The sequence below is a fragment of the Melozone crissalis genome, unplaced genomic scaffold (assembly GCF_028551555.1).
Source record: "Melozone crissalis strain CALT ecotype California unplaced genomic scaffold, PUWL_Pcris_2 ptg000111l_1, whole genome shotgun sequence".
NCBI classification, from domain to species: Eukaryota; Metazoa; Chordata; class Aves; order Passeriformes; family Passerellidae; genus Melozone; species Melozone crissalis.
In genome coordinates this window covers 7054142-7079367 of record NW_026535888.1, presented here as the reverse complement: position 1 = coordinate 7079367, position 25226 = coordinate 7054142, and the positions used below count along the sequence as shown (strand labels likewise).

Below are 25226 nucleotides of genomic sequence, written 5' to 3'. Positions count from 1 at the left end.
AGTGTGTCCCCACAGGTCTCAGAGTGTCCCCAAAGCATGGTCTCTTCCTTTAGGGAGATTTTTATCCTTTGACCTTTCTGCTCAGGGATTTTTGGAGCTGTTTCTCCGTGCGCTGTGTCACCGTAAATCCTCCAAGACACTGAAGGCAAAGACAAGATCCCAGATAATTTGTTTGGCTGTTTTCTCATTAACAGCATGGTTTTAATGATTTTAACTGGTTTTAATGACTCTGACTGGTTTTAATGAGTGTATCTGATCACTTTCCTGAGCACCAGCCCAGGGCAGTGGAGCTGTGGCTCTCCAGTGTTGGGGCTGGTGGCATCTCCCATTTTCCCCATTTTCTCATTCTTCCCATTTTCCCTGTTTTCCTGTTTTCCCCATTTTCCCCATTTATCCTAATATCCCCATTTCACCTTTTTTCCCGACTTTCTCTGTTTTCCGTTTTCCCTGTTTCCCCCTGTTCTTCCCCCATTTCCCCCGTGTTCCCCCTTTTCCCCATTTCCGCATTTTTCCCATTATCCCTGTTATTCCCATTTCTCCAATTTTTCCCATTTTCCCTTGTTTTCCCCATTTTCCCAATATCCCTGTTTGCCCCATTTTCCCCAATTTCCCCATTTTCCCCATTTCCCCCTTTTTCCCTACTTTCTCTGCTTTCCCTGTTTTCCCCCATTTTCCCCTGTTTTTCCCCCATTTCCCCCATTTTCCTCCATTTTCCCATTTCCCCAGTGTTCCCATTTCCCCAATTTTCCCATGTCCCCTGTTTTCTCCATTCTCCCATTTTCCCATTTTTCCATTTCCCCCATATTCCCATCTTCCCCATTTCCCCTTTCCCCTATTTCCTCCATTCCCCCATTTTCCTGTTTTCCCCATTTCCCCCGTTTCCCCCATTCCCCCATTTTCTGCATTTCCCTCATTTCCCCTATTTCCCCCATTTCTCCTATTTTCCCATTTCCTTCATTTTCCCTGTTTTCCCATTTCCCCTGTGTTCCCCATTTCCCCCATTTTCCCCATTTCGCCCCTTTTCCTATTTTCCCCATTTCCCCAATTTTCCCCCATTTCCCCAGTTTTTCCCATTTTCTCGTTTTCCCTGTTTTTCCTGTTTCCCTCATTTTCCACATTTTCCCCAATTTCCCCATTTCCCCTATTTTCCCATTTCCCCCATTTTTCCGCCTTTCCCCCCTTTTTCTGATTTCTCCCATTTTCTGCCTTTTCCCCATTTTCCCCGGTTTTCCCATTTTCCCCATGTCCCATTTTCCCCATTTCCCCACTATTCCCATTTTCCCCATTTCCCCAATATTCCCATTTTTCCCATTTTCCCCATTTCCCCATTTCCCCAATATTCCCATTTCCCCAATATTCCCATTTCCCCAATATTCCCATTTTTCCCATTTTCCTCATTTCCCCATTTTCCCAATATTCCCATTTCCCCAATATTCCCACTTTTCCCATTTTCCCCATTTCCCCAATATTCTCATTTCCCATTTCCCCAGTATTCCCATTTTACCCATATTTCCCATTTTCCCGTTTCCGCAGTGGCCAACTCCACCACGGGCAGCGGTTCCCGCCGTGACTCGCTGACGGGCAGCAGCGAGCTGTACAAGAGGACCTCGAGCAGCCTGACCCCCATCGGGCACAGCTTCTACAACGGCCTGGGCTTCTCCTCGTCCCCCGGGCCCGTGGGCATGCCCCTGCCCAGCCAGGGCCCCGGGCACTCGCAGACTCCTCCTCCCTCCCTGTCCTCACACGGATCCTCCTCCAGCCTCAACCTGGGTAAGAGCCCTGCTCTGCTCTCCTGCTGCACCCCTGGTCCCCCCAGGCAGATCCTGTGGGTCACACAATCATTGAGGTGGAGAACAATCTTGAATTCAGGTCCAGCCCTCCTGGAGTGTGTGTGTGTCCTGCAGGGTTCAGCTGGGAACAGGTTTCCATCTTTCCTCCTCTTTCCTGTCTTGGTTTGAGCAGCCAGGTGTCTGCTGAGGAAGGCAGGAGCCTCCCCTGAAATGCAAAATGCAAACCCCCTCCCTCTGAGTTATCATTTTGAAGTCAAGGGGCTTTCAGGAAAAGATACGGGAATAGGAATAGTAGTTCTCGGAAAATGCAAACCCCCTCCCTCTGAATTATTATAATTTTGAAATTAACAGGCTCTCAGGCAAAGATATGGGAATAGGAATAGAAATAGTAGTTCTTTATTAGGGAAAAAATAAAAATAAAATAAAAGCTGATTTTCGCCCAAGAGCCCTCCAGGCTTTGGCTCTGCTGAGCTCTGGCCCAGCCATGCTGATTTTTCATCCTCTTGGGTTCCTGGAAGAGCTGCAGGACATGGGATGAGTTCCTGTCTTGGTTTGAACAGCCAGGTGTCTGCTGAGGAAGGCAGGAGCCTCCCCTGAAATGGAAAATGCAAACCCCCTCCTTCTGAATTATTATAATTTTGAAATTAACAGGCTCTCAGGCAAAGATATGGGAGTAGGAATAACAGTTTTGCACTAGGAAATTAAAAATACAAATGCAATAGTACAAACAAACCCTGCCAGAGTGCGAGCAGGCCCTGGCACGCTGTGGCTCAGGCTGGTGGCACAGCCCCATGCCATGGGGGCTCAGCCCTCCTGCAGTGCCAGCTGTGGCTCTGCTGCAGCAGGGATCCTGCACAAGGGGGGAGTTTTCCTCTGCAGCTCCAGGGCTGCTGCAGATGGGCCTGGGCTCCCTCTGGCAATGCAGGGCAGCAGAAAGCTGCTCCTCTGGCAATGCAGGGGGCAAAGGCTGCTGTGCTGTGCCAGGCTCAGATTGGATCCAGGCAGGAATGCTTGGCTCCTGCCCTGGGCGCAGCATCTCCCCATGGGATGCTGGGATTGGATCAGCCCTGCAGGGACACTCAGTGGCCATGGAGAGCAGAGATCTCCTGGAGGGAGGATTGGCTGTGGGAGAGATCAAGAGAACTGCCCCAAGAACAGCAGAGAACTGCCCCATCAGGTAGGGATAGGACACAAACCCCCATTTCCAGACTGAGACATTTCCTCAGATCAAAATTAGGGATAATATTCCCAAGTGTTTATAAACCAGGATTTTCTTGCACTGGTCTTGGTAACAGCAGCAGTGATTTGTGGAGTAAAATAGATAAGGAGAGTTGATCTTCAATTTAAATGGTTTTAAAGGGGATGTTTTAAAATACCCATTAAATTGGGAATAATGAGCTTGGAGTACAATTCCTCCTTTTAACCAATATTCCCTGGAGCAGTGTTCAACTTTGAGCTGAGGATTTGGTGAGTTTACCTTGGAAAATTTCCCATCAGTGTGGCCTTATCAAAATCACAGGAGAAATCATTTTGAGAAGATCCATGACTTTGTGCAGCTGAAGCTTCTCAAAGAGCTTCTGCCTGGCCCACAATAAAATAAATCTTAAAAATAAAGAAAGCAAATATTAAATAATAAAGCAGTGCCCATCTGAACCTCCTGCAATGTTCATTCCCTCATAAACAAACCAAAGAGATTATTTGTTGCACCTGCAGCAGGTAATTTAATATTTCCTCCAAAAATTCACTTGGTTTTGGTTGTGTCGTGAATCTGCTGGGTTTAACAAAACTTCTGCTTCTCAGAGCAGTTCTCCCCCCTCAGCAGACTGTGTATTTATTATGTGTGTTCCATGCATGTGTGATAAATCCAGTGCTGGCTCTAGGTTAGCTGGAATAGCCATAAATATGATTCTTGGAGATCAAGTTTAGATTTACCATCGTGGCTTGTTCAGAGCTTTAATAGAACTGGAAGGATTTTGACTTTATTTATGCAGCTGTGGAGGCCTTGGCTGATAGTTAAATGGCCAGAATAAATTAGTGCTGAGGAGGGAGCAGATTCCAAACCTGGAAAAAGCTGGGTGCCCTTGCAAACAAAAAATTAATAAAAAATCCTAAAAATTCTTTGGAATCAAGGAATCTTAAGAATTCCTCTGGATCAGAGGAAGGTGGATCTGTCTGGGAACAAACTCTGGAAATAAATTGGAATTAGCACCCCCAGAAATGGGTTGTGCTGCATAGGATATGTGTGAGGCTTCCCATCTTCCCAAAATATTCCTGTCCTTGTGGTCTTGTCCCCTCTGTGGCTGGTTCCTTGCTGGGTGATGCTGTAGGTCAGATGTCACCTGGGATAGCTCTGATTTGGGGGATTTCACCTTGAAATCCATGAAAAGTCATTTTATTTTTTCAAGTTTCTCTTTCATTGGTACTAGAGGGGGAGGTCTGATTTCCTTTGTTATAAAATCAGTTCTGATGGAGAGAAGGCTCCAGGGAGAGCTCAGAGCCCTTGCAGGGCCTGAAGGGGCTCCAGGAGAGCTGCAGAGTGACTGGGGACAAGGATGGAGGGACAGGAGGCAGGGAATGGCTGCCAGTGCCAGAGGGCAGGGCTGGGTGGGATCTTGGCAATTGGGAATTGTTCCCTGGCAGGGTGGGCAGGGGCTGGGCTGGAATTGCCAGAGCAGTTGTGGCTGCCCCTGGAGCCCTGAAATCCTGGATCCCTGCTTGTGGGACAACAGAGAAATCAGGGAATGGTTTGGGCTGGGAGAGACCTTAAATCCCACCCAGTGCCACCCCTGCCATGGCAGGGCCACCTGCCACTGTGCCAGGTGCTGCCAGCCCCAATGTCCAGCCTGGCCTTGGGCACTGCCAGGGCTCCAGGGGCAGCCACAGCTGCTCTGGCAATTCCAGCCCAGCCCCTGCCCACGCTGCCAGGGAACAATTCCCAATTGCCAAGATCCCATCCAGCCCTGCCCTCTGGCACTGGCAGCCATTCCCTGGCTCCTGTCCCTCCATCCTTGTCCCCAGTCCCTCTGCAGCTCTCCTGGAGCCCCTTCAGGCCCTGCAAGGGCTCTGAGCTCTCCCTGGAGCCTTCTCCTCCCCAGGAGAGCACCCTCAGCTCTCCAGCCTGGCTCCAGAGGAAGAAGGAGCTGTTTCTTTGGAGTTTTTGGTAAAATCCCACTGAAGTCTGGGATCTGACCCAGTCCTGGCACAGAGGAGCTGGTGGCACCCTGAGGTTTCAGGCCTTTGGTGAGGTTCAGTATTGTGTTTTAGGGAGCTTGTTCCCCCCAGGATCTCTGTGTTCCCAGGATGATGTTGGGCATCCTGGGGAAACCTGCAGTCAGCATTCCCATCAGGAGAGACAGCCAGGGGGGAAAGTGGAGTCACTCTCAATCTCCAAGTGATTGGGGCTCTCTCAGAAAACCTCTGACAGATTTTCTGTACTGATTGTGCTCCTAACCAAGAGATAACAGCCTGAGTGCCAAAACTCCCCTTTCCCATCAGGAACCATTTTCCTCTTCAGTCCCAAACTCTGAACTTTGCTCCAGGTGTTGAAACAAAAAGTGGGAATCGTGAGAATTCCAGATGTGTGGGAAGCATCGGTGCCCCATTGCTCAGCTTGTCCCACCGAGGTTTCCTCACCTGGGAAGTGCTTTACTCATCCTGTGGCAATCCTGCTCCTTCCAGTAGACAGGAATATCAGGAATGTCAGGAATATCACCTGCTGGCTTTTGGGAGTTGTTGCTCAGTGTGGGAGTTGGGGTGCAGGAGGTGCTGGGCACTCCATTGCAAGGCAGCACAAGGAGCTCTCAGCTCTCCTTTTCCTTGGGAAAAACTGGAGGAAAAAGGGTCTCCCCCTTCCTTGGGCAAGGCGAGTTCTGGCACCAGCTCCAGAGAAATTTGCCCAGCTCAGAGATGTAGAATCACAGAATATCCTGAGCTGGAAGTGAGCCACAGAGGTCATAATTAATAATTAATTAGGCTGTTATCAGATACAGAGTTCTTATCCAGTTTCCTGCATGGGTGTTTCCTCCAGGTGTCCATGGCTGAGGAGTGCAGCTCCCTCAGCTCTGTTTTTATGGAATATTTTAATTCCAGCCCAGCTGCCAGGAGCTGCCCCTCTGCAGCCAGCCCTGCCAAGGTTTCCTTGGAGCTCTCCCCTCCATGGCCCAGATTCCTGCAGTTCATTTCCCTGGGATTCCCCCTGCCTCACCTGGGCCCTGCAGGTCCCTGTGTGATCAGGATGTGTTCCCTGGACTTTGTTCCACCCAGGAAAATCCGTGCAGGCCCCTCCTGCGCCAGCAGAGGGATCCCAAGCCCTGCAGGAAAGGCAGGAATCAAATCCTCTGCCACAGTGCCGAGCCACATCCTGAAAATTGCAGAGAAACTGCACTGGAAGGTTTAAGTTTGTTCCTATCAAAGCTTCTCTTTGTGGGATGAAGCATCACCTGTCCCCATATTCCTGTTTTGGGTCCCACAGCATCTCTGTTAATGTGGCTGCACATATTTCAGCCATATGTGAAAGCACAAGGGTTTAAAACCTCTCTTGGAATTAATTTATTAGTATCTACCTGTGTTTAATAGTGATAGATTTGTGCTTTTATATCCACATTTTTTATACTTTTATATCTATCCCCCACCCCCAGCACGCTTCTTTTAACTCAGTCCTTGCCAGGACAGCAGGAGAGGTGGGAAAAACCTGAGTATGGAGGCAAAGGCAATGGAAACAGCAAAAAAGTTAAAATTTGGGAGTGTTGGGATTGCCACTGCTCTGGTTCAGACATTTTGCACACAGGAGGAGGAACAGAAGCTGTTACACTCTGTCAGAAAGCCACAGTCAGAGATGTGATGTCATTGAATAGGGTCAGAATCACAGAATATCCTGGTTTAGAAGGGATCATCAGAGTTCTTTGCTGGACTCTGTAGCTGTTCCCTAGTCCAGCATTGCCACAGATGCTTGGACACATCCCCATCTCAATTCCTTGGTGGGCAGCTCAGTCAGGAGTCACAAAATGGGATCATGGAGGTTGGAAAAACCCTCTGGGGTGTTTGGGTCCCACCTGTGACTGATCAACCAGCCCAGCTGAGTGCCATGCCCAGGAATTCCTTGGACACCTCCAGGGATGGGGAATCCCAACCTCCTTGGGCAGTTCCAAGGCCTGACCATCATAAAACAGGATCATCAAGGTTGGAGAAGCCCTCCAAGGTCTTCAGGTCCAACCTGTGACCAGTCTCCACTGGGACACTGAGTGCCACATGTTCATTCCTTTGGCATCTCCAGGGATGGGGATTCCAAACCTCCCTGGGTGGTTCCAGTGCCTGAACACCCTTCCAGTGAGGAAATCCTGCCTAGAAATTCTTCTTAGAAATCCCACCTCAAAATCCTGCTTAGCTGAATGTCAGACCTGCCCCCATATTGGAACAGAACTCGGGGATCCAATGTCACATCCTTGTGTCCCCATGAGGCCCATCCCTGCCCTGTTCCCTGATCCCATCCCTGCCCCATTCCCTTATCCCATCTGTGCCCCATGCCCTGATCCCATCCCTGTCCTCTTCCCTGATCCCATCCCTGCCCTGTTCCCTGATCCCATCCCTGCCCCATTCCCTTATCCCATCTGTGCCCCATTTCCTGATCCCATTCCCTGATCCCATTCCCTGATCCCATTCCCTTATCCCATCCATGCCCTGATCCCATCCCTGTCCTCTTCCCTGATCCCATCCCTGCCCTGTTCCCTGATCCCATCCCTGCCCTGTCCCCTGATCCCATCCGTGCCCTGTGCCTTATCCCATCCATTCCCTGATCCCATCCCTGCCCTATTCCCTGATCCCATCCCTGCCCTATTCCCTGATCCCATTCCCTGATCCCATCCCTGCCCCGTTCCCTGATCCCATCCCTGCCCCATTCCCTGATCCCATCCCTGCCCCGTTCCCTGATCCCATCCCTGCCCCATTCCCTGATCTCGTTCCCTGATCCCATCCCTGCCCCATTCCCTGATCCCATCTGTTCCCTGACCCCATCCCTGCCCCGTTCCCTGATCCCATCCCTGCCCCATTCCCTGCCCCATTCCCTGCCCCATTCCCTGATCCCATCCCTGCCCCATTCCCTGATCTCGTTCCCTGACCCCATCCCTGCCCCGTTCCCTGATCCCATCTGTTCCCTGACCCCATCCCTGCCCCGTTCCCTGATCCCATCCCTGCCCCATTCCCTGATCCTGTTCCCTGATCCCATCCCTGCCCCATTCCCTGCCCCATTCCCTGCCCCATTCCCTGATCCCATCTGTGCCCTGTCCCTCGCAGGGGGGCTGACGAACGGCAGTGGCCGTTACATCTCGGCGGCGCCGGGGGCGGAGGCCAAGTACCGCAGCGCGAGCAGCGCCTCCAGCCTGTTCAGCCCCAGCAGCACGCTGTTCCCGTCCTCGCGCCTGCGCTACGGCATGTCCGACGTCATGCCCTCGGGCCGCAGCCGCCTGCTCGAGGACTTCCGCAACAACCGCTACCCCAACCTGCAGCTGCGCGAGATCGCCGGCCACATCATGGAGTTCTCCCAGGACCAGCACGGATCCAGGTGGGCTGGGCAGCCTGGCCACGGCTGCTCCTCGGGGAGCATCCCTTGGGTTTTGTGGCTGTGTTTCGTGGTTGTGTTTTGTGGTTGCATTTCATGTGTTTCATGGTTGTGTTTTGTGGCCGTGTTTCATGGTTATGTCTCATGGTTGTGTTTTGTGGCTGTGTTTCATGGTTATGTTTCACAGTTGTGTTTTGTTGGTTGTGTTTCGTGGTTGTGTTTCGTTGGTTCCATTTCGCAGTTGTGTTTTGTGCTTGTTGTTCTGTTGGTTCCATTTTGCCAGTTGAGTTTTGCAGTTGTGTTTCGTTGGTTCCATTTTGCGATTGTGTTTTGTGGCTGTTGCTTTGTTGGTTCCATTTCACGGTTGTTGTTTTGCGGTTTATTTTGTAGTTGTGTTTTCTTGGTTGCGTTTCACAGTTGAGTTTCGCAGTTGTGTTTTGTTGGTTCCGTTTTGCAGTTGTGTTTTGTTGCTTGTGATTTGCAGTTGTGTTTTGTGCTTGTTATTTTGTTGGTTGCATTTTGCTGGTTGTTGTGTTTTGTTGGTTGTGTTTTGTGGTTATTCCTTTGTTGGTTCCATTTTGCGGTTGTTATTTTGTTGGTCCCATTTTGCCAGTTGTGTTTTGTTGGTTCCATTTTGCTGGTTGAGTTTTGCAGTTGTTGCTTTGTTGGTTCTATTTCGCAGTAGTTGTTTTGCAGTTGTGTTTTGTTGGTTGCATTTCACAGTTGAGTTTCACAGTTGAGTTTCACAGTTGAGTTCACAGTTGTGTTTTGTGTCACTTCCCCAAGCTGAGGCACACCAGGGAATAAGCAGGAACAGCCAAGCCAGTGTCAGGCTCAGAATCCCCAGGGATTGTCCAGTCCAGGGACATTGGCATTTCCAGGGATGGGCACTCCAAACCTCCCTGGGCGGTTCCAATGCCTGAACACCCTTCCAGTGAGGGAATCCTGCCTAGAAATCCCATCTTGAAATTCTTCTTAGAAATCCCACCTCAGAATCCTGTCCAATTCCTGGCCCTGCCCAGACACCCCAGATCCCACCCTGTGCGTGCCTGGGGGTGTTGTCCAGGGTTGGGGACAAGTGCTGGTCGCAGGAATTCCTCCTCAAATTTAGCCTGGAGAAAAGGAGACTCAGGGGTGCCCTCATGACTCCCTGCAGCTCCTGAAAGGCGCCTGTGCTCAGCTGGGGTTGGGCTTTTTTCTCCAGGAACTGACAGAACCAGAGCACACAGCCTCAAGCTGCCCCAAGGGAAATACAGGTTGGATATTAGGAAAAAGTTTTTTACCTAAAGAGTGAAAAAGTTCTGGAATGTTCTGCCTGGGGAGGTGGTGGAGTCACCATCCCTGGGTGTGTTTAACAAAGCCTGGATGTGGCACTGGGTGCCAGAGTTGAGTTGAGGTGTTGGGGCTGGGCTGGACTCGATGGTCTTGAAGGTCTCTTCCAACCCAGTGATTCTGTTAAAAGGAGCTTCCCTGCTTTGTGGTTTGCTCACTCACCCTGCTGGCACAGCTAAATCCATTTTAAAACCCATCTGGACATGGGGCCATCCTCCATTACTCCACTGAGATCTGCTTTGCTTGGAATGAAGATTCCAGCATGTGGCCATGGACCTCATGACTGTGACCACCCCGAGCTTTCAGATGGCTGGATGAAATATCTGTGTTTGCAAGGGCTTTGCAAGTTGTGGGTGACTAAAATGTCTTAAATTTGAATATTTAACTTGTGATAGGAAGCTTAGGTTAATGAAAGTGCTTAATCTTCACGGTGTAATGGGATTTTTCATGGTCCTTTCTGGAACACACGGGTGAGGCTTTGGGAAGGGGTTCAGTGAGCAGATGTGCCCGTGGCATCACTCCAAGACCTCCTTTTCAGATTTATTCAGCTGAAACTGGAGCGTGCCACCCCAGCAGAGCGTCAGCTGGTGTTCAACGAGATCCTGCAGGCAGCCTATCAGCTCATGGTGGATGTGTTTGGGAATTACGTCATTCAGAAGTTCTTCGAGGTGAGTCTGCCCTCCCCTGCAGCTCCTCCTGCTGTGCTGAGATGTTGGATGAGCCTGGCAAACCCTGCCTTGAGGCTGAACCCCTTCAGCACTGGCACCATCTCCTCCCCAAAAGCTGTTGGATCTTCACTGCTGGGGTGACTGAGGGGTGGGACTCAGATTAATCTGCAAAGTGACACTTGGACAAGCACAATGTGTCACAACAAAGAGCAACGTTCAGGAGATGTAAATTTGCAGTGGATGGTGAATGGGGGTTGGAATGGGCTGAGCCTTAAGGTCCCTTCCAGCCCAAACCTCCCTGGCATTCTGTGAGTGCAGATCCAGCACAGCTTGTCCAGGGTGCTGCACTGAGCTGTCACTGCTCCTGGCCTTGGGAACAAGGGGGAAACTTCTCCAGTTACAGCAGCTGCTGGAAGGGTGTTGTGTCCCTCCACCCCTCTCTCTGCACACTGGTCTGGTCCTTCTCCAGGTGTTCTGGTGCTTCTGCCCGAGTTGAGAATCAGAATCTCAGAACCTCCTGAGCTGGAATGGACCCACAAGGCTCAAATCCAGCTCCTGGCCCTGCCCACACACCCTAACAATCCCACCCTGGGCATGCCTGAGCCATTGTCCCAGCACTTCCGGAGCTCTGGCAGCCCTGGGGTTGTGACCTGCCCAGGGTTGGTTGGTCACCCTGGTGGCCCCAGTCCCTTTGGGGTGTCCAGGCAGGCACAGAACATGTCTGGCTGTGCCAGTTCATCCCTTTTCCATGGTGACCTGTCCATTGTTGGTTGGTCACCTTGGTGGCCCCAGCCCCTTTGGGCTGTGCAGGCAGACACAGAACCCGTCTGGCTGTGCCAGTTCACCCCTTTCCCATGGGCTGACCTTTGATCCTTCTCAGTGGGCAGCTCCTGCCCCTCCAGGGTGGGAGGGCAGTGCCAGTGGCCAGGGCAGGGGTCTGTCCTGGCAGTGACTGTTTGTCCTGTCCCAGTTTGGCAGCCTGGAGCAGAAGCTGGCGCTGGCAGAGCGCATCCGTGGGCACGTGCTGTCCCTGGCCCTGCAGATGTACGGCTGCAGAGTGATCCAGAAGGCCCTGGAGTTCATCCCCCCAGACCAGCAGGTAATTGTAAGTTTCAATTTTAACTTTCTTCTTGATGTTTGATGTTCATGAACTGTCCCTCTTGTGCCTGCTGTTCCCTTGGTTTGGTCCCTGGCATGTTTGTGTGTGACGAGTCCGTGCCACCGTCCTTGGTTGTCATTGTCACCTCCTTGTTCCCCTTCCCTGGCCATGGGGCTGCTTCTCTGTTAATTCCCTGGAAGCAGATCATGTGTGTAGGGAAAACTGAAAATGAGGATGAATTAAAAGAGATTTTTAAATCCCTTGAAGGAAGAGTTTTGCCTTTAATATTCACTGAGTTACTGCTATGTGGGTCAGCATCCTGTGCTCCTGCAGGGAGATGGATGAGGAGCTCCTCGTGCTGGCTTTGGAGAGATGTGGCTGATAGCCCCACTCAGAGCTCATTAATAAAGCACTTCCTCAAGGGCTTTAGGAACAATGAATTGAGATGAAAAATACGCTGGGCAGAAAGGGTTGGGGATGGTTGTAACAAGAATCTCAATGTAGGTTATGAAATTAAAAATATGAAAGAGGCTTTAGGAGTGGTCCTTCCTTTTAGGCTGAGCCTGAGCCAAGTGTGTCAGTAGGGCTGTGCCCAGGCTCCAGCTCTGCTGCTCCAAGGATTCACTGTCTCCTCCAGAGGGGCATTTTTCAGTACTCAGTGCTCCCCAAATTCCTGGGTTTGATTTAGTTACAAAACTGAATTCACCCAGATCTTGTCAAAGCATTAAAATGCCCCAAAGTGTAATTTCTGTTTGTGAGTGAAGCTTCTACCCTGTAGATGGGGTACATCAGTCATGGCTAAACTTCATTAATTCCCTAATTATCACCTGTGTAAAATCCCAGCAAGTTCTGAGCTCAGAACTGACCCTGTTCTCGTGACAGGTGACCCTGATAACCCAAAGAGTTTGTGAACTTTGTGCATTTTAGATTTGCTTCTCCTTGAGGGGAGCAGAGAGGAAAATGGGGGATGCAGAGGAAAATGGGGGATGCAGAGGAAAGCAGTGGCTCAGTCAGGATTTCTTTAATTTGGATTCTTGGAAGAGGATGCTCATCAGGAAGGAGGGCTTCATCTTCCTAGAGTCCCAGGGTGGTTTGGGTTGGAATGGAGCTCCAAGCTCCTGTTCCAGGCCCCCTCCCCTCATTCCAGGCTGCTAACAGGGTGTCAGAGCAGGATTTGCCCTGCTGGTTTGTGTCCAGCCAAGCCTCACCTCCTGGCCATGGGAGCACCCTCACTCCTGTGCCGTTCCTGCCCATGCCAGCAGTGCCGGCTGTGCCCTCTGAGCTGGGGATGCTGGTGGTGCTTTCTGTTTGTGCTGTGCCCTCTGTAGAACGAGATGGTTCGGGAGCTGGACGGGCACGTGCTCAAGTGCGTCAAGGACCAGAACGGGAACCACGTGGTGCAGAAGTGCATCGAGTGTGTGCAGCCCCAGTCCCTGCAGTTCATCATTGATGCCTTCAAGGGACAGGTGAGGCCCTGGCCAGCTCCTGCTGCCAGCTTGGAACAGCCTCAGAGTGGCTGGGACTTCATCTCCTGGGAATTCTCAGTTTTAGCAGCTGGTGCTTGCAGGGTTGATCAGCCACATGAGAGTCCAGAAACTCCTTGGTCACATCTGTGTCATCATTTCTGGGCAGAGCTGTCAGAGTAAAACCTCCTTGCGAGAGTCTTCTCCTGGAGTATTGAGTATTTTTGAGTGATGAGGGAATACAAGGCTCTCCCTAATCCATCTTCCAGGGAAGGTGGTGAGCAGAGTTTTGTGCTGCTGAGGTACCTTAGCCATGTCTAAACTTCATTAATTCCTTAATTATCACCTCACTTGTGTAAAATCCCAGCAAGGTCTGAGCCCAGAGCTGATCCCCCTTTAGTGACAAGTGACCCTGATTACCCAAAGAATTGGTGAATTTTGTGCATTTCAGATTCATTTCTCTTTGAAGGGAGCAGAGAGGAAAATGGAGGATGCACAGGAGAGCAAAGTTTTATTATGATCCCTGTCTGTGCAGGTGGCTTAGAGGAATGCTGAATGCTGATTCCCAGGGGCCTCAGAGCAGGGAAAATGCAGGACTTTCATCTAGAAATGGACAATTGTCCTTGGCTCTCTTAGTTCTTTGCTTTTTTATTGGTGTCCTCTCCTGAATTGATCATTGGGTATCAGTTGTGACTGGCTTTACTCTGCCTGCCTCATGCCCCAATACAAAAGTGCTGCTTTTGGGGTGTTCCCAACCTCAATTTAATTGGCTTTGCAGGGGGACTTTGAAGTTTTGAGGACTTTACCCAGGGATGTGAGTGCAGCCAGGGGCTGATACAGCAGGAACCAGGAGCTGGGAGTCTGGGGAAAGTTGGGATCTGGTTGGTTGGTCAGAACAAGCAGGATTCTGCCTGGAAACTTGCTTCTGATTAGAGTTTAGGCTTGGATTTTCCACTGGGAGTTTACAAGGCAGAAACATCTCTGTGGGCTCAGCTGATGGCGCTGACATTTCCTTGACCAGTTGTCGCAGTTTTATCTGAACCTTCACACAGCAGATTAAACTTAGCACCTCCAGATGATTTTCCTGCAGTTAATTGCACTCCAAGCCCTGTTTCCCTGCAGGGTTTACTCACCAGTTATTAAAAATGTGTGACTGTTGATTTAAACTTCAGTGCTTGGATTTGCTGCTGTTGTTAAATCAAAGCAACCAAACGGGACTTTGTGCTTCAGACAGAAAACGGAGCAGCAATAACAGAATGTGTCATGTTCTCACCCACAGATCTGCTAATCCATTAGAAATGAGAAAGATTCTTTGTTGTCACTTCTCCTAAGCACTGTTAAGGCTTTTAAACAAATCCAAACAGTTGAGGAAAATCCTTTGCTGGGCATTTTTAACTTTTCTGGCTCATAGCATTTCTTAAATAGCTTTAAATTTGTGCTGGCAAACAATGTGCTGGAATAATTTGGAAAGAATAACCAAGCTTCCAGCAATGCTTGGTTGTTCCAGGGGTGGTTTTTTTAATGAATCAAGAGGTTTTACTATTTGTTTTTTATAGATGGGGAAGCTGAGATTTCCCCAGGTGGGGATGGGTGTGCCTGTGATCCCAGTGGGTATTTCCCAGCTGGTGCTGGCATTCCCTGCAGGAATGCTGGCAGGTTTCTGGGATTCCCAGGCATTAATGGGATGTTGCTGGCTGTCCTTTGTCCCCAGGTGTTTGCTCTGTCCACGCACCCCTACGGCTGCCGGGTGATCCAGCGGATCCTGGAGCACTGCCTGCCCGAGCAGACCCTGCCCATCCTGGAGGAGCTCCACCAGCACACGGAGCAGCTGGTGCAGGTCAGTGGGTGCCCAGGTCACTGCTGAGTGCTGGGACAGCTCCTGCAGGGAGATTCCCACCTGGAGAAGGGATGGCAGTGAGCCCAGCAGGCAGGAGTTTCATCAGCACCGCCTGCTTTGGCCATGGGCACAGGTCCAGGGGTGCCAGGGGTGTTGGCACCTCCCTGCCTGAGGAGACCCCGTGTCCTGGTGTGTCACAGACATCTTTTCATGAAAAATCTGTTCCTTAAGATTTTACCTCCTGAGAAGCTGAGAGGCCTCAGGAACAAAATGTAAACATTGATTATCTGCTGCTGTGGAATGCAACAGGTGCATCTGGGATTGGCTCATGTTAGATGTTTGTAATTAATGGCCAGTCACAGCCAGCTGGCTTGGACTCTCTGTCCGAGCCACAAACCTTTGTTATCATTCTTTGCTATTCTGTTCTTAGCCAGCCTTCTGATGAAATCCTTTCTTCTATTCTTTTAGTATAGTTTTAATGTAATCTATATCATAAAATAATAAATCAGCCTTCTGAAACATGGAGTCAGATCCTCATCTCTTCCCTCATCCTCAGACCCCTGTGAACACCGTCACACTGGTGCTTCTCTCCAGTGCAGGGAAGAGCCAGGAGCTGTTCCCGGAGCCCCAGTGCAGGAGGGATGCCAGGAGCTGATCACTGCAAGGAAAAGGAGTGAATCAGCTCCTGGCATCCCTCCTGGCTTTAAGAATTCACTGGGATTCTTAAAAAGAGTTGGTTCTGTGCTCAGCCCCTCCTGGCTGCCTTCCCTCCTCCTTGCAGCCCCTGGGAGAGCCTGGTGTGCCAGGGTTTTACATGGATTCTGCTCTTGGGGCCTGTGGAGAAAGCAGCAAAGCCAGTCCTGGTCCAGTTCCCAAATTGCCACTCAGATCCCAAGGCACAAACTGGTGAAATAAGAGCTGGTCCAGTGCCCAAGTCCTGTGTGCTCAGCACTGGGAAGAGGAAGAGGCTGGGCATGGACATCAGGCCATGCCTGTCGTACCCTGAACTGGAAAATAAATATCCTGTGGTCTGAATATTCCCAAATTCAGAGCAGTGTCCCCTAGCCAGACCCATGGCACGCCCCTTGACATGGGATTTTTTAGGTTTGAACCTGGAGAGAGGGGAAAAAACCCAGTGAATAAGCAGAGTATGGGCATTCCTTGTGTAAGGACATAATTTTGAGTTCTATAAATAAGAAAATTTCTACAAAAATGCATCATTTTACCACCTGGTACCACCCTAGAATGCACATTTTTGCAGAAATAGAAAGTATTGATCTGATTTGTACAGTAAACATTATAATTAATCTTTAGTTGAACTTCTAACTCTGAATGCACTTTGGGAATCAGTTTGCTGGGAATGGTTCTAGTCCCTTACCCACCTTTTGTGGCCATTTGTGCTGTCTCCCCCCAGGATCAGTATGGGAATTACGTTATCCAGCACGTCCTGGAGCACGGCCGGCCCGAGGACAAGAGCAAGATCGTAGCAGAAATCAGAGGCAACGTGCTTGTGTTGAGTCAACATAAATTTGCCAGGTAGTGATTCCCTCCTGAAATTCTCCCTCTGGGAGCATGGGCACATGGAGGAGCTGCAGAAGGCTTAGGGGGGGTGTAGGGGAGGTGAAAGTGACTTTTGCTTCATAAAAAATGTTATTTATAACAGTTGTAAAGTGAGGTGTGTCATGGAGGAAGATTGAGATGTGGAAGGGTAGCTCTAATCCAAGCTCCTGAATTTAATCAGGAATTATTATGTGTTTTGGTTTATCTGATTTATTTTCATGGGGTTTAAGTTGTCACTACCCCTTGGGTAATCAGAGCATTCACTGCCCTGGGATGCTGTGTCCAGCCATGGGGAGATTTGGGAAATCAGTGCGGCAGCAATCCCTCCATCCGTCCATCCATCCATCCATCCATCCATCCATCCATCCATTCATCCCCCATCCATCCATCCATCCATCCATCCATCCATCCATCCATTCATCCCCCATCCATCCATCCATCCATCCATTCATCCATCCCCCATCCATCCATCCATCCATCCATCCATCCATCCATCCCCCATCCATCCATCCATCCATCCATCCATCCATCCATCCATCCCCCATCCATCCATCCATTCATCCATCCCCCATCCATCCATCCATCCATCCATCCATCCATCCCCCATCCATCCATCCATCCATCCATCCATCCATCCATCCATCCATCCCCCATCCATCCATCCATCCATCCATCCCCCATCCATCCATCCATCCATCCATCCATCCATCCATCCCACTTTTCCCAGAGGAATTTCCACCCACAGAGTTATTCCCAGCTCTTTGCTGTGTCCCTTTGGAGTCACACCCAGGGAGGGACCCCTCCAAGGGGAGCTGCAGCATTCCCAGATGCAGCAGAGCCACACGTGGGTGAGGCAGGATCCAGGTATTTGTGATGTCAGCACAAAGCACTGCTTCCCACGTGTGAATCCCTGCTGGATGAGCTTCCAGCCCTCAGAACATGAGTGCTGAGCTCTTCAAAGGCTCACAACTCCCCCTTCCTCTGATGAGAGTACCCATGGACACGAGGGAAGTCCATTAATGAGAATTAGGAGAGCGTTGTCTTCACGTTGTTATTTCAGGTTCTTCCTCCCTGCTTTGCCTGGTTCTTTTTTCCCAAACTTCTTTCCAGCTCCATTAATTAGTGGAGGGTCCCCTGAGCTGAGCAAACCCACTGGGTGATGCTGTGAATCAGGCAGGGGTGTGGGATGAGCCCAGCACAGCTCATGGTCCCCTCTCATGTACCCTACTTCTGGCTCTCCAGAGAGCTCAGGCTGCTCATTAATATATTCAGGAATTCTGGAAATCCTCTGCTTGGCTGAGATTTTTCATTCCTGAACCAGCATTTCTGTGTTGTTCTAACCTTGGATGTCCATTCCCACCACGTTCCAGTGGAGAGAAAATCAAAACAACAACTTGGCTTCTCTGTTGTGAGAGTGGACATTGACCTCACAGAGCATCACTGGACACTGGTCTGAACTGGTCCAGTTCCCAAACTCCCACTAAAGATCTCAAATCTTGTTTGACATTGCTGAGCTCTGCCAGCACAAATCCCCTGCCCTTGTAGCAGCACATGAGATCTTCTTAGGGCTGGGTGAAAAGGTTCGAGGAGACATCCTGTGCTTAGGTCCCTGCTCCATTCTCAGTTCCCTATTCTGTTCCCAGTTCCCTGCCCCATTCCCTGTTCTCATTCCCAGTTCCCGCTCCCAGTTCCCTTTCCCCATTCTCATTCCCAGTTCTGATTGCCAGTTCCCTGCTCCATTCCCAGTTCCCATTCCCAGTTCCTTGCTCCCATCCCCATTCCCAGTTCCCATTCCCATGGCTTCCCCATTCCCCATCCCCATTCTCAGTTCCCGCTCCCATTCCCAATTCCCAGTTCCTGCTCCCATTCCCCATCCCCATCCCTGTTCCCATTCCCCATCCCTTCCCCATTCCCGATCCCCATTCCCTATTCCCATTGCCATCCCCCTTCCCTATCCCCATTCTCGTTCCCCATTCCCCATCCCCACTCCCATCCCCGTTCCCATTTCCATCCCCATCCCCATTCCCCATCCTCATTCCCATTCCCCATCCTCATCCCCTTCCCCATCCCCATTCCCCATCCCCATTCCAATTCCCATTCCCATTCCTATCCCCATTATCATCCCCATCCCCATTCCCCATCCCCTTTCCCCATTCCCCATCCCCATTCCCCATTTCCATTCCCATCCCTGCTCCATTCCCATTTCCAGTTCCCATTTCCAGTTCCCTGCTCCGTTCCCAGATCCCTGCTCCATTCCCAGTTCCCACTCCCAGTTCCCATTCCCAGTTCCCATTTCCCAGTTCCCGTTCCCATTCCTCAGTTCCCATTCCTCAGTTCTCATTCCCAGTTCCTATTCCCTGTTCCCATTCCCAATTCCCACTCCCATTCCCCATTCCCATCCCCATTCCCCATCCCCATCCCCTTTCCTCATTCCCATTCCCATCCCTGCTCCATTCTCAGTTCCAGTTCCCATTTCCAGTTCCCTGCTCCATTCCCAGATCCCTGCTCCATTCCCAGTTCCCTGCTCCGTTCCCAGTTTCCATTCCCAGTTCCCACTCCCAGTTCCCATTCCCGTTCCCATTCCCAGTTTCCGTTCCCATTTCCCAGTTCCCATTCCTATTCCCTGTTCCCATTCCCAATTCCCATTTCCCAGTTCCCGTTCCCATTCCTCAGTTCCCATTCCCAGTTCCTATTCCCTGTTCCCATTCCCAGTTCCCACTCCCAGTTCCCATCCTTGTTCCCATTCCCCATTCCCATTCCCTTCCCATCCTCATTTCCGTCCCCATTCCCCTCCCATCCCCATCTCCATCCCCATTCCCAATTTCCCATTCCCATCCCCATTCCCGCTGACGCGGCCGTGTCCCCGCAGCAATGTGGTGGAGAAGTGTGTGACGCACGCGTCGCGCACGGAGCGCGCCATGCTCATCGACGAGGTGTGCACCATGAACGACGGCCCCCACAGTGCCTTATACACCATGATGAAGGATCAGTACGCCAACTACGTGGTGCAGAAGATGATCGACGTGGCAGAGCCGGCCCAGAGGAAGATTGTCATGCACAAGGTGGGCACTGGGGCTGGGAGGGACAGCCTGGCACTGCTGGGCATGAGGGAAGTGATGGCAGAGGGGTTGGAGTGTTTCAGTGTCTGGGAGGTGGAAATTACGGAAGGGTGTGGGTGGGAAAAGACCTCAAAACTCATCCTACTCCACCCCAGGGACGCTTCTACTGTGCCAGGTGCTCCAGCCTGGCCTTGGGCACAGCCAGGGCTCCAGGGGCAGCCACAGCTGCTCTGGGCACCCTGGCACAGCCCAAACCTCTCTAACCAGGCCTTGCCAGGCTACAAACCCCCTGTGGCAAATGGCACTGGGGGCACCTGCAACCAGCCAGGAAATCATTCTTTCCTTTCCTTTCTCCATTTGCTGCAATGGGTTTTGGTGCTGGTTTCCATCCTTGGTTCAGGAATGTGAATGCCAGAGTGGTTTGGATGGGAAGGGATCTTCAATGGCAGCTGATTGCAGGGCAGGGCCACCTGCCACTGTGCCAGGTGCTGCCAGCCCCAATGTGCAGCCTGGCCTTGGGCACTGCCAGGGCTCCAGGGGCAGCCACAGCTGCTCTGGCAATTCCAGCCCAGCCCCTGCCCACCCTGCCAGGGAACAATTCCCAATTGCCAAGATCCCATCCAGCCCTGCCCTCTGGCACTGGCAGCCATTCCCTGCCTCCTGTCCCTCCATCCTTGTCCCCAGTCCCTCTGCAGCTCTCCTGGAGCCCCTTCAGGCCCTGCAAGGGCTCTGAGCTCTGCCTGGAGCCTTCTCCTCTCCAGGGGAGCACCCCCAGCTCTCCCAGCCTGGCTCCAGAGGGGCTCCAGCCCTGCAGCAGCTCCAGGAGCTCCTGGACTCTCTCCAGCAGCTCCAGGTGCTGCTAATGTTGGGGGCCCAGGGAACAATTCCATCCCAGTGTCCCATCTGTCCCTGCCCTGTGTCAGAGTGCAGCCATTCCCCATGTGGTGTCACTCCATTCCCGTGTCACAAATCCCTTTCCAGCTTTCTGGAGGAGTGCAGAGCTGCCCTGGGCTGGAGCTGAGCTGGCAGCAGTGCCCGTGTCCCAGTGACCCAGTTCTGCACCGAGCAGGCGCCACGCTCCTGCCAGCCAGGCTGGGCCTGAGCTCCCAGGCTGGGGACATGGGAGTGACAGCGGGAGCCACCTGGGCCTGGGGCTGTGTCCCTGCCTGTGTCTCCCATTTCTGTCCCTCTGTGTCCCTGCCTGTGTCCCCTGTCTCTGTCCCTCTGTGTCCCTGGGACTGTGTCACTCTGGCTCTGTCGGCAGTGTCCCTGTGGCCTGTGCCCCTTTGCCTGTGTCCCATTATGTCTCCCTGCCTGTGTCCCTGCAAGCTGTCCCTCTCTGTCCCTGTGCTCCTCTGCCCCTGCTGCTTGTGTCCCTCTCTGTGTCCTCCTGCCTGTGCTCCTCTGTCCCTGTGTCTCTGTCCATGCTGCTTGTGTCCCTTGGTCCGTGTCCCTTTGACAGTGTCCCTCTCTGTCCCTGTGGGCTGTGTCCCTTGGGCTCTGTCCCTCTTGCTCCATCCCTGTGGGCTGTGTCCATCTGTGTCCCTCAGGCTGTGTCCCATTGTGTCCCTATGGCCGTGGCCCTGCTGGATCTGTCCCTGTGCCTGTGGCTGCCAGCCTCACATGTCCCTCCATGTTCCTCCAAGGCCACTGGCCTTGCCTGGTGCCACCGTGCTGGTGCCACCTCAGAGCCCACAGCCATTCATGAAATCCTGTTTCTCACTTTAAAATGGATTTTGGTGTGACACTTCCCAGAATCCTGGGATCCCTGAGGCTGGAAAAGCCCCCCAAGGCCACTGAATGCAGCCTGTGCCCTGTCCCCACCTTGTCCCCACCTTGTCCCCAGCAGAGCCCTGAGTGCCACCTCCAGGGCTGGGCACTCCAAACCTCCCTGGGCAGTTCCAATGCCTGACCCCCCTTTCCCTGGAGGAGAATCCCCCTGATATCCCAGACTGCCATGGTTTAGCATTGCCCTGCAGTGTGTGCATGCACAGCCAGCCCAGGAGCTCAGCTTTATCCAAATGAAGCCATTTGGAATGAATTCTGCCTCGCTGCCATCCCCTGCGCCCGCTGCTCCAGGGGCAGGGAGCCCTGGAACAGGGAATATCTTCATTTTCCTGCTTTTAAAGGTCACATCTGCAGGGCTGCAGAATGGCAGTGCATGGAGAGTAACAGGCTTTAGATGGGGGTGGGGCTGAGGGGATTTTAATTTCCTTCAGTGACATTTGTTGGGGTTACTTGATGAAAAAGCACAGGTACAGCCAGAGAAATGAAATCCTGACTGACCCAGGCATGGAAAAGCTGAGATTTATTTATTTTGAATAATGTCAGGTATTCAAATGCTAATGAAGTTTTTTTTTTAATTATATTTAAGCATCCTTGACTAAACCAGACTGATTTTTCTGTAAGCAATGGGAATTTGTGTGAGGGAGCTGCTTTGACCTCCACATGCACAGAATCAACACAAACAGCTGGAATAATCCTCAGGGATGGTAATTCTTAGGTTTAGGAGCCACTCAGAGTCATTCTTTTAACCCCAAATCTGTTTTAGTGCACAAGAAATGCTAAAGATAATTAAATAAAGATATCTGGCAAGGGATACACCCAATTTATCTGTGGCAGCAGAAGGGCCCTGGAATTGTAAATCCATAACAGAGAGTTGTGTATTAAAAAAAATACAAATTATTGTTCCTAACATTTCTTACTTTCTTTTTCCCATGGAGCAAAGCCTTTGGATAAAATGCAAATTAGATTATCAGTGGGGCTGTCAAAAATAGCTCAGGGTTGACAGCTAAGTGGGCCTGAGTGAATGTGATTTCAGCTGTGATCCCAGGCTGCAGGAAAGCCTGGAAAAATGGAGCCGGGGGCTGTGGGAATGGCTGCTGGTTGTGGAAAACAGCAGCTTGGGATGGGGCTAAAAATGGGATTTTATTTAAGTTTTTATTTCAAAAATGAAATTGAAAAGTGATTTTAACAGTTGTGTCAGTAAAGGGAGAAAGTGAAAGGGATGAAGGTGGACAGAGAAGGAATGGTTGGAATTGGAGCTTCTCTGCTCCTGCTGGGCACAGGAATCATTCCTGCTGGGAATGGGGGGCCAGGTTGGATTTGTGCTTTGGGAATGGGGTCCCTGCACTGGAACAGGAATGTCAGGGACTGTGAACTGCCGAGCCAGGAGGGTTGGAGATGAGGTCCCTGGTTAGGGGCAGTGGTGGGATGTGGCCACCCTTGGAGCAGGGAATGCTGCACATCCACTTGGAGAGGAGAAAATGGTGAAATCATGGAATCCTGGAATGCTTTGGGTTGGAAAACCCTTAAAATCCCACCCAGTGCCACCCCTGCCGTGGCAGGGACAGCTCCCACTGTGCCAGGTGCTCCAGCCTGGCCTTGGGCACTGCCAGGGCTCCAGGGGCAGCCACAGCTGCTCTGGCAATTCCAGCCCAGCCCCTGCCCACCCTGCCAGGGAACAATTCCCAATGCCCAGTATCCCATCTATATCCTATCTATACCCCCTCTCTCTTAGTTTGGATCAATTTCCCTTCTCCTGTCACTCTCCTGAAGACCCTGCAGAGCAGCTGGAATTCCAGAGGTCACAGCCATTCCTTCCCAGTATCCCACCTGACCCTTCCCAGGCAGTGGGAATCCATTTAATCCAAAGCCCCTGTGCTTGCCTTGTGCAGAATCCCACTGGGAATTGGGGAACATGGCCTGCATTCCCCGAACTGTGTGATGCTGATGCCTTGGGAAGGCTGATCTAGAACAGAGACCAGGCTGAGCTAAAGAATGAAGCAGGGATTTATTAAAAGGATAAATTAAAAGGATAATGGGCAGCACAAGAGCCCAGCCAGGGCTGCACCCAAGATGAACCAAAATGGCCCCAAAATGCACGACCGGGCACGGGGTCTCTCCCTTGGATCAGTTCTGCTCCATTTGCACCTTGCAGTTCATTGTCCCATTCCAGCTTTAGCCCAGGCAGTCCCAGCCTGCTTGTTTTTCTCTCTCAGCCCACGGTGTTTGTGCTCTTGGGCCTGAGATTTGGATCATTTGTCCTTGGTCCCCAGCTGGAGCAGGAATTGCTTTGTCTCCCTGCTCATCATCCCATAATGTGAAGCCCAGACCCACACATCAAAGCAGAATCTGAAAAATACAAAATCTAAACCTGAGGCATCAGTGCCAGCCAAGACCTCTGGGGTCTGGGGGAGTTGGTTTGACCCAGGGGATGGGTGTGACCCCAGTCAGGTTCCTAAATCCTGAGAGGGGCAGGACACAGGGAAGAGCTGGGGCTGTGCTGTTCATGGAACGTTGAATTGGAGTTTGGAGCTTCACTGTGGGACCAGGACACAGGGAAGGGTTGGAGGACATCTGTTCATGGGATGTTAAATTGGAATTTGGAGCAGGACACAGGGAAGGGTTGGAGCTGTGCTGTTCATGGGACATTGAATTGGAATTTGGAGCTTCCATTTTGGAGCAGGACATGGGGAAGAGCTGGGGCTGTGCTTTTCATGGAATGTTATGTTGGAGTTTGGAACTTCAGTGTGGGACCAGGAGACAGGGAGGGCTTGGAGGAGAGCTGTTCATGGAATGTTGAATTGGAATTTGGAGTTTCCATGTGGGAGCAGGACACAGGGAAGAGCTGGAGCTGTGCTGTCCATAGAATTGGAGCTGCAGTCCAGGGGCAGGAGATGGAGAAGAGCTGGAGCTCTGCTTTTCATGGAATGTTATGTTGGAGTTTGGAGCTTCACTGTGGAGCAGGACACGGGGAAGGCTTGGAGGAGTGCTGGTCATGGAATATTAAATTGGAATTTGGAGTTTTCGTGTGGGTCCAGGACACGGGGAAAAGCTGGGGCTCTCATTTCATGGATTTGGAGCTGCAATCCAGGGGCAGAACACGGAAGAGCTGTGGCTGTGCTGTTCATGGAATGTTAAATTGGAATTTGGAGTTTCTGTGTGGGAGCAGGACACAGGGAAGAGCTGGGGCTTTCCTTTTCGTGGAATTGGAGCCTCAATCCAGGGGCAGGACACAGGGAAGCATATTCCATGTGCTGTTCATGGAATGTTGAATTGGAATTTAGAGCTTCCATGTGGGAGCAGAACACTGGGAAGGGCTGGAGCTGTTCAGGAGGGCTGGGATGGAGAGCAGAGCAAGGGACCTTTTTAATGGTTCATTTCTCTTTTCTTAAATCCCATTTTTTTGCTGTTTTCCCCAGATCCGGCCCCACATCGCCACGCTGCGCAAGTACACCTACGGCAAGCACATCCTGGCCAAGCTGGAGAAATACTACATGAAAAATGGGGTGGATTTGGGGCCCATCTGTGGCCCCCCCAACGGCATCATCTGAGCAGGGGCTGCTCCAGAGGCACTCCAGGATCCCAGGAATCCAGCCCAGAACCCACCCACACCACCCGCCACGGTTGCTAAAAAAACACAAACAAACAAAACCCACAAAAAAAAAAAAAAAACCAAAAAAAAAACAAGCAAAGAAAAGCAGAAAAAAAAAAAACACAAAAAAAAAAAAGAGAAGCCTTTGTAAATTTCTTTAATTTTATTATGCATAACATGTACTAATTATTTTTTTTAATTAACTAATTGCCCTGCTGTTTTACTGGTGTATAGAATTCTTGTACATAGGTCTCAGATGTACATGGAAGGCCACATTTTTGTTCACTGTTGTATCTATATTCCAAATGTGGAGACTTTCAGGGTGGTTGGTTCAAAGACAACAAACAAAACAGGAAAAAAACCCCTGTTTTTAATTCATCCTTTTTTGCAAATACCTTTTTTTGGGGTTTTTTTTCCTCCTTTTAGCCCAAAAATCAGCAAGAAGTTGGAATTTTAATTCAGTGACACCACTGGTAGAAATACTAAAA

General features: G+C 51.0%; 1 protein-coding gene across 1 annotated transcript in view; it reads left to right on the top strand.

Annotated features, from left to right (window-relative positions):
* Positions 1–25226, top strand: part of PUM1 (pumilio RNA binding family member 1) — a 184299-nt gene that overhangs the window by 73277 nt on the left and 85796 nt on the right. The window contains exons 14-22 of the mRNA XM_054292450.1: positions 1534–1770; positions 8079–8346; positions 10214–10343; positions 11314–11442; positions 12771–12908; positions 14617–14742; positions 16157–16278; positions 19172–19364; positions 24566–24739. Of these exons, the coding sequence (XP_054148425.1) occupies positions 1534–1770; positions 8079–8346; positions 10214–10343; positions 11314–11442; positions 12771–12908; positions 14617–14742; positions 16157–16278; positions 19172–19364; positions 24566–24697 (1475 nt within the window). The 3' untranslated portion in view covers positions 24698–24739. The remainder of the gene's footprint in view (positions 1–1533; positions 1771–8078; positions 8347–10213; positions 10344–11313; positions 11443–12770; positions 12909–14616; positions 14743–16156; positions 16279–19171; positions 19365–24565; positions 24740–25226) is intronic.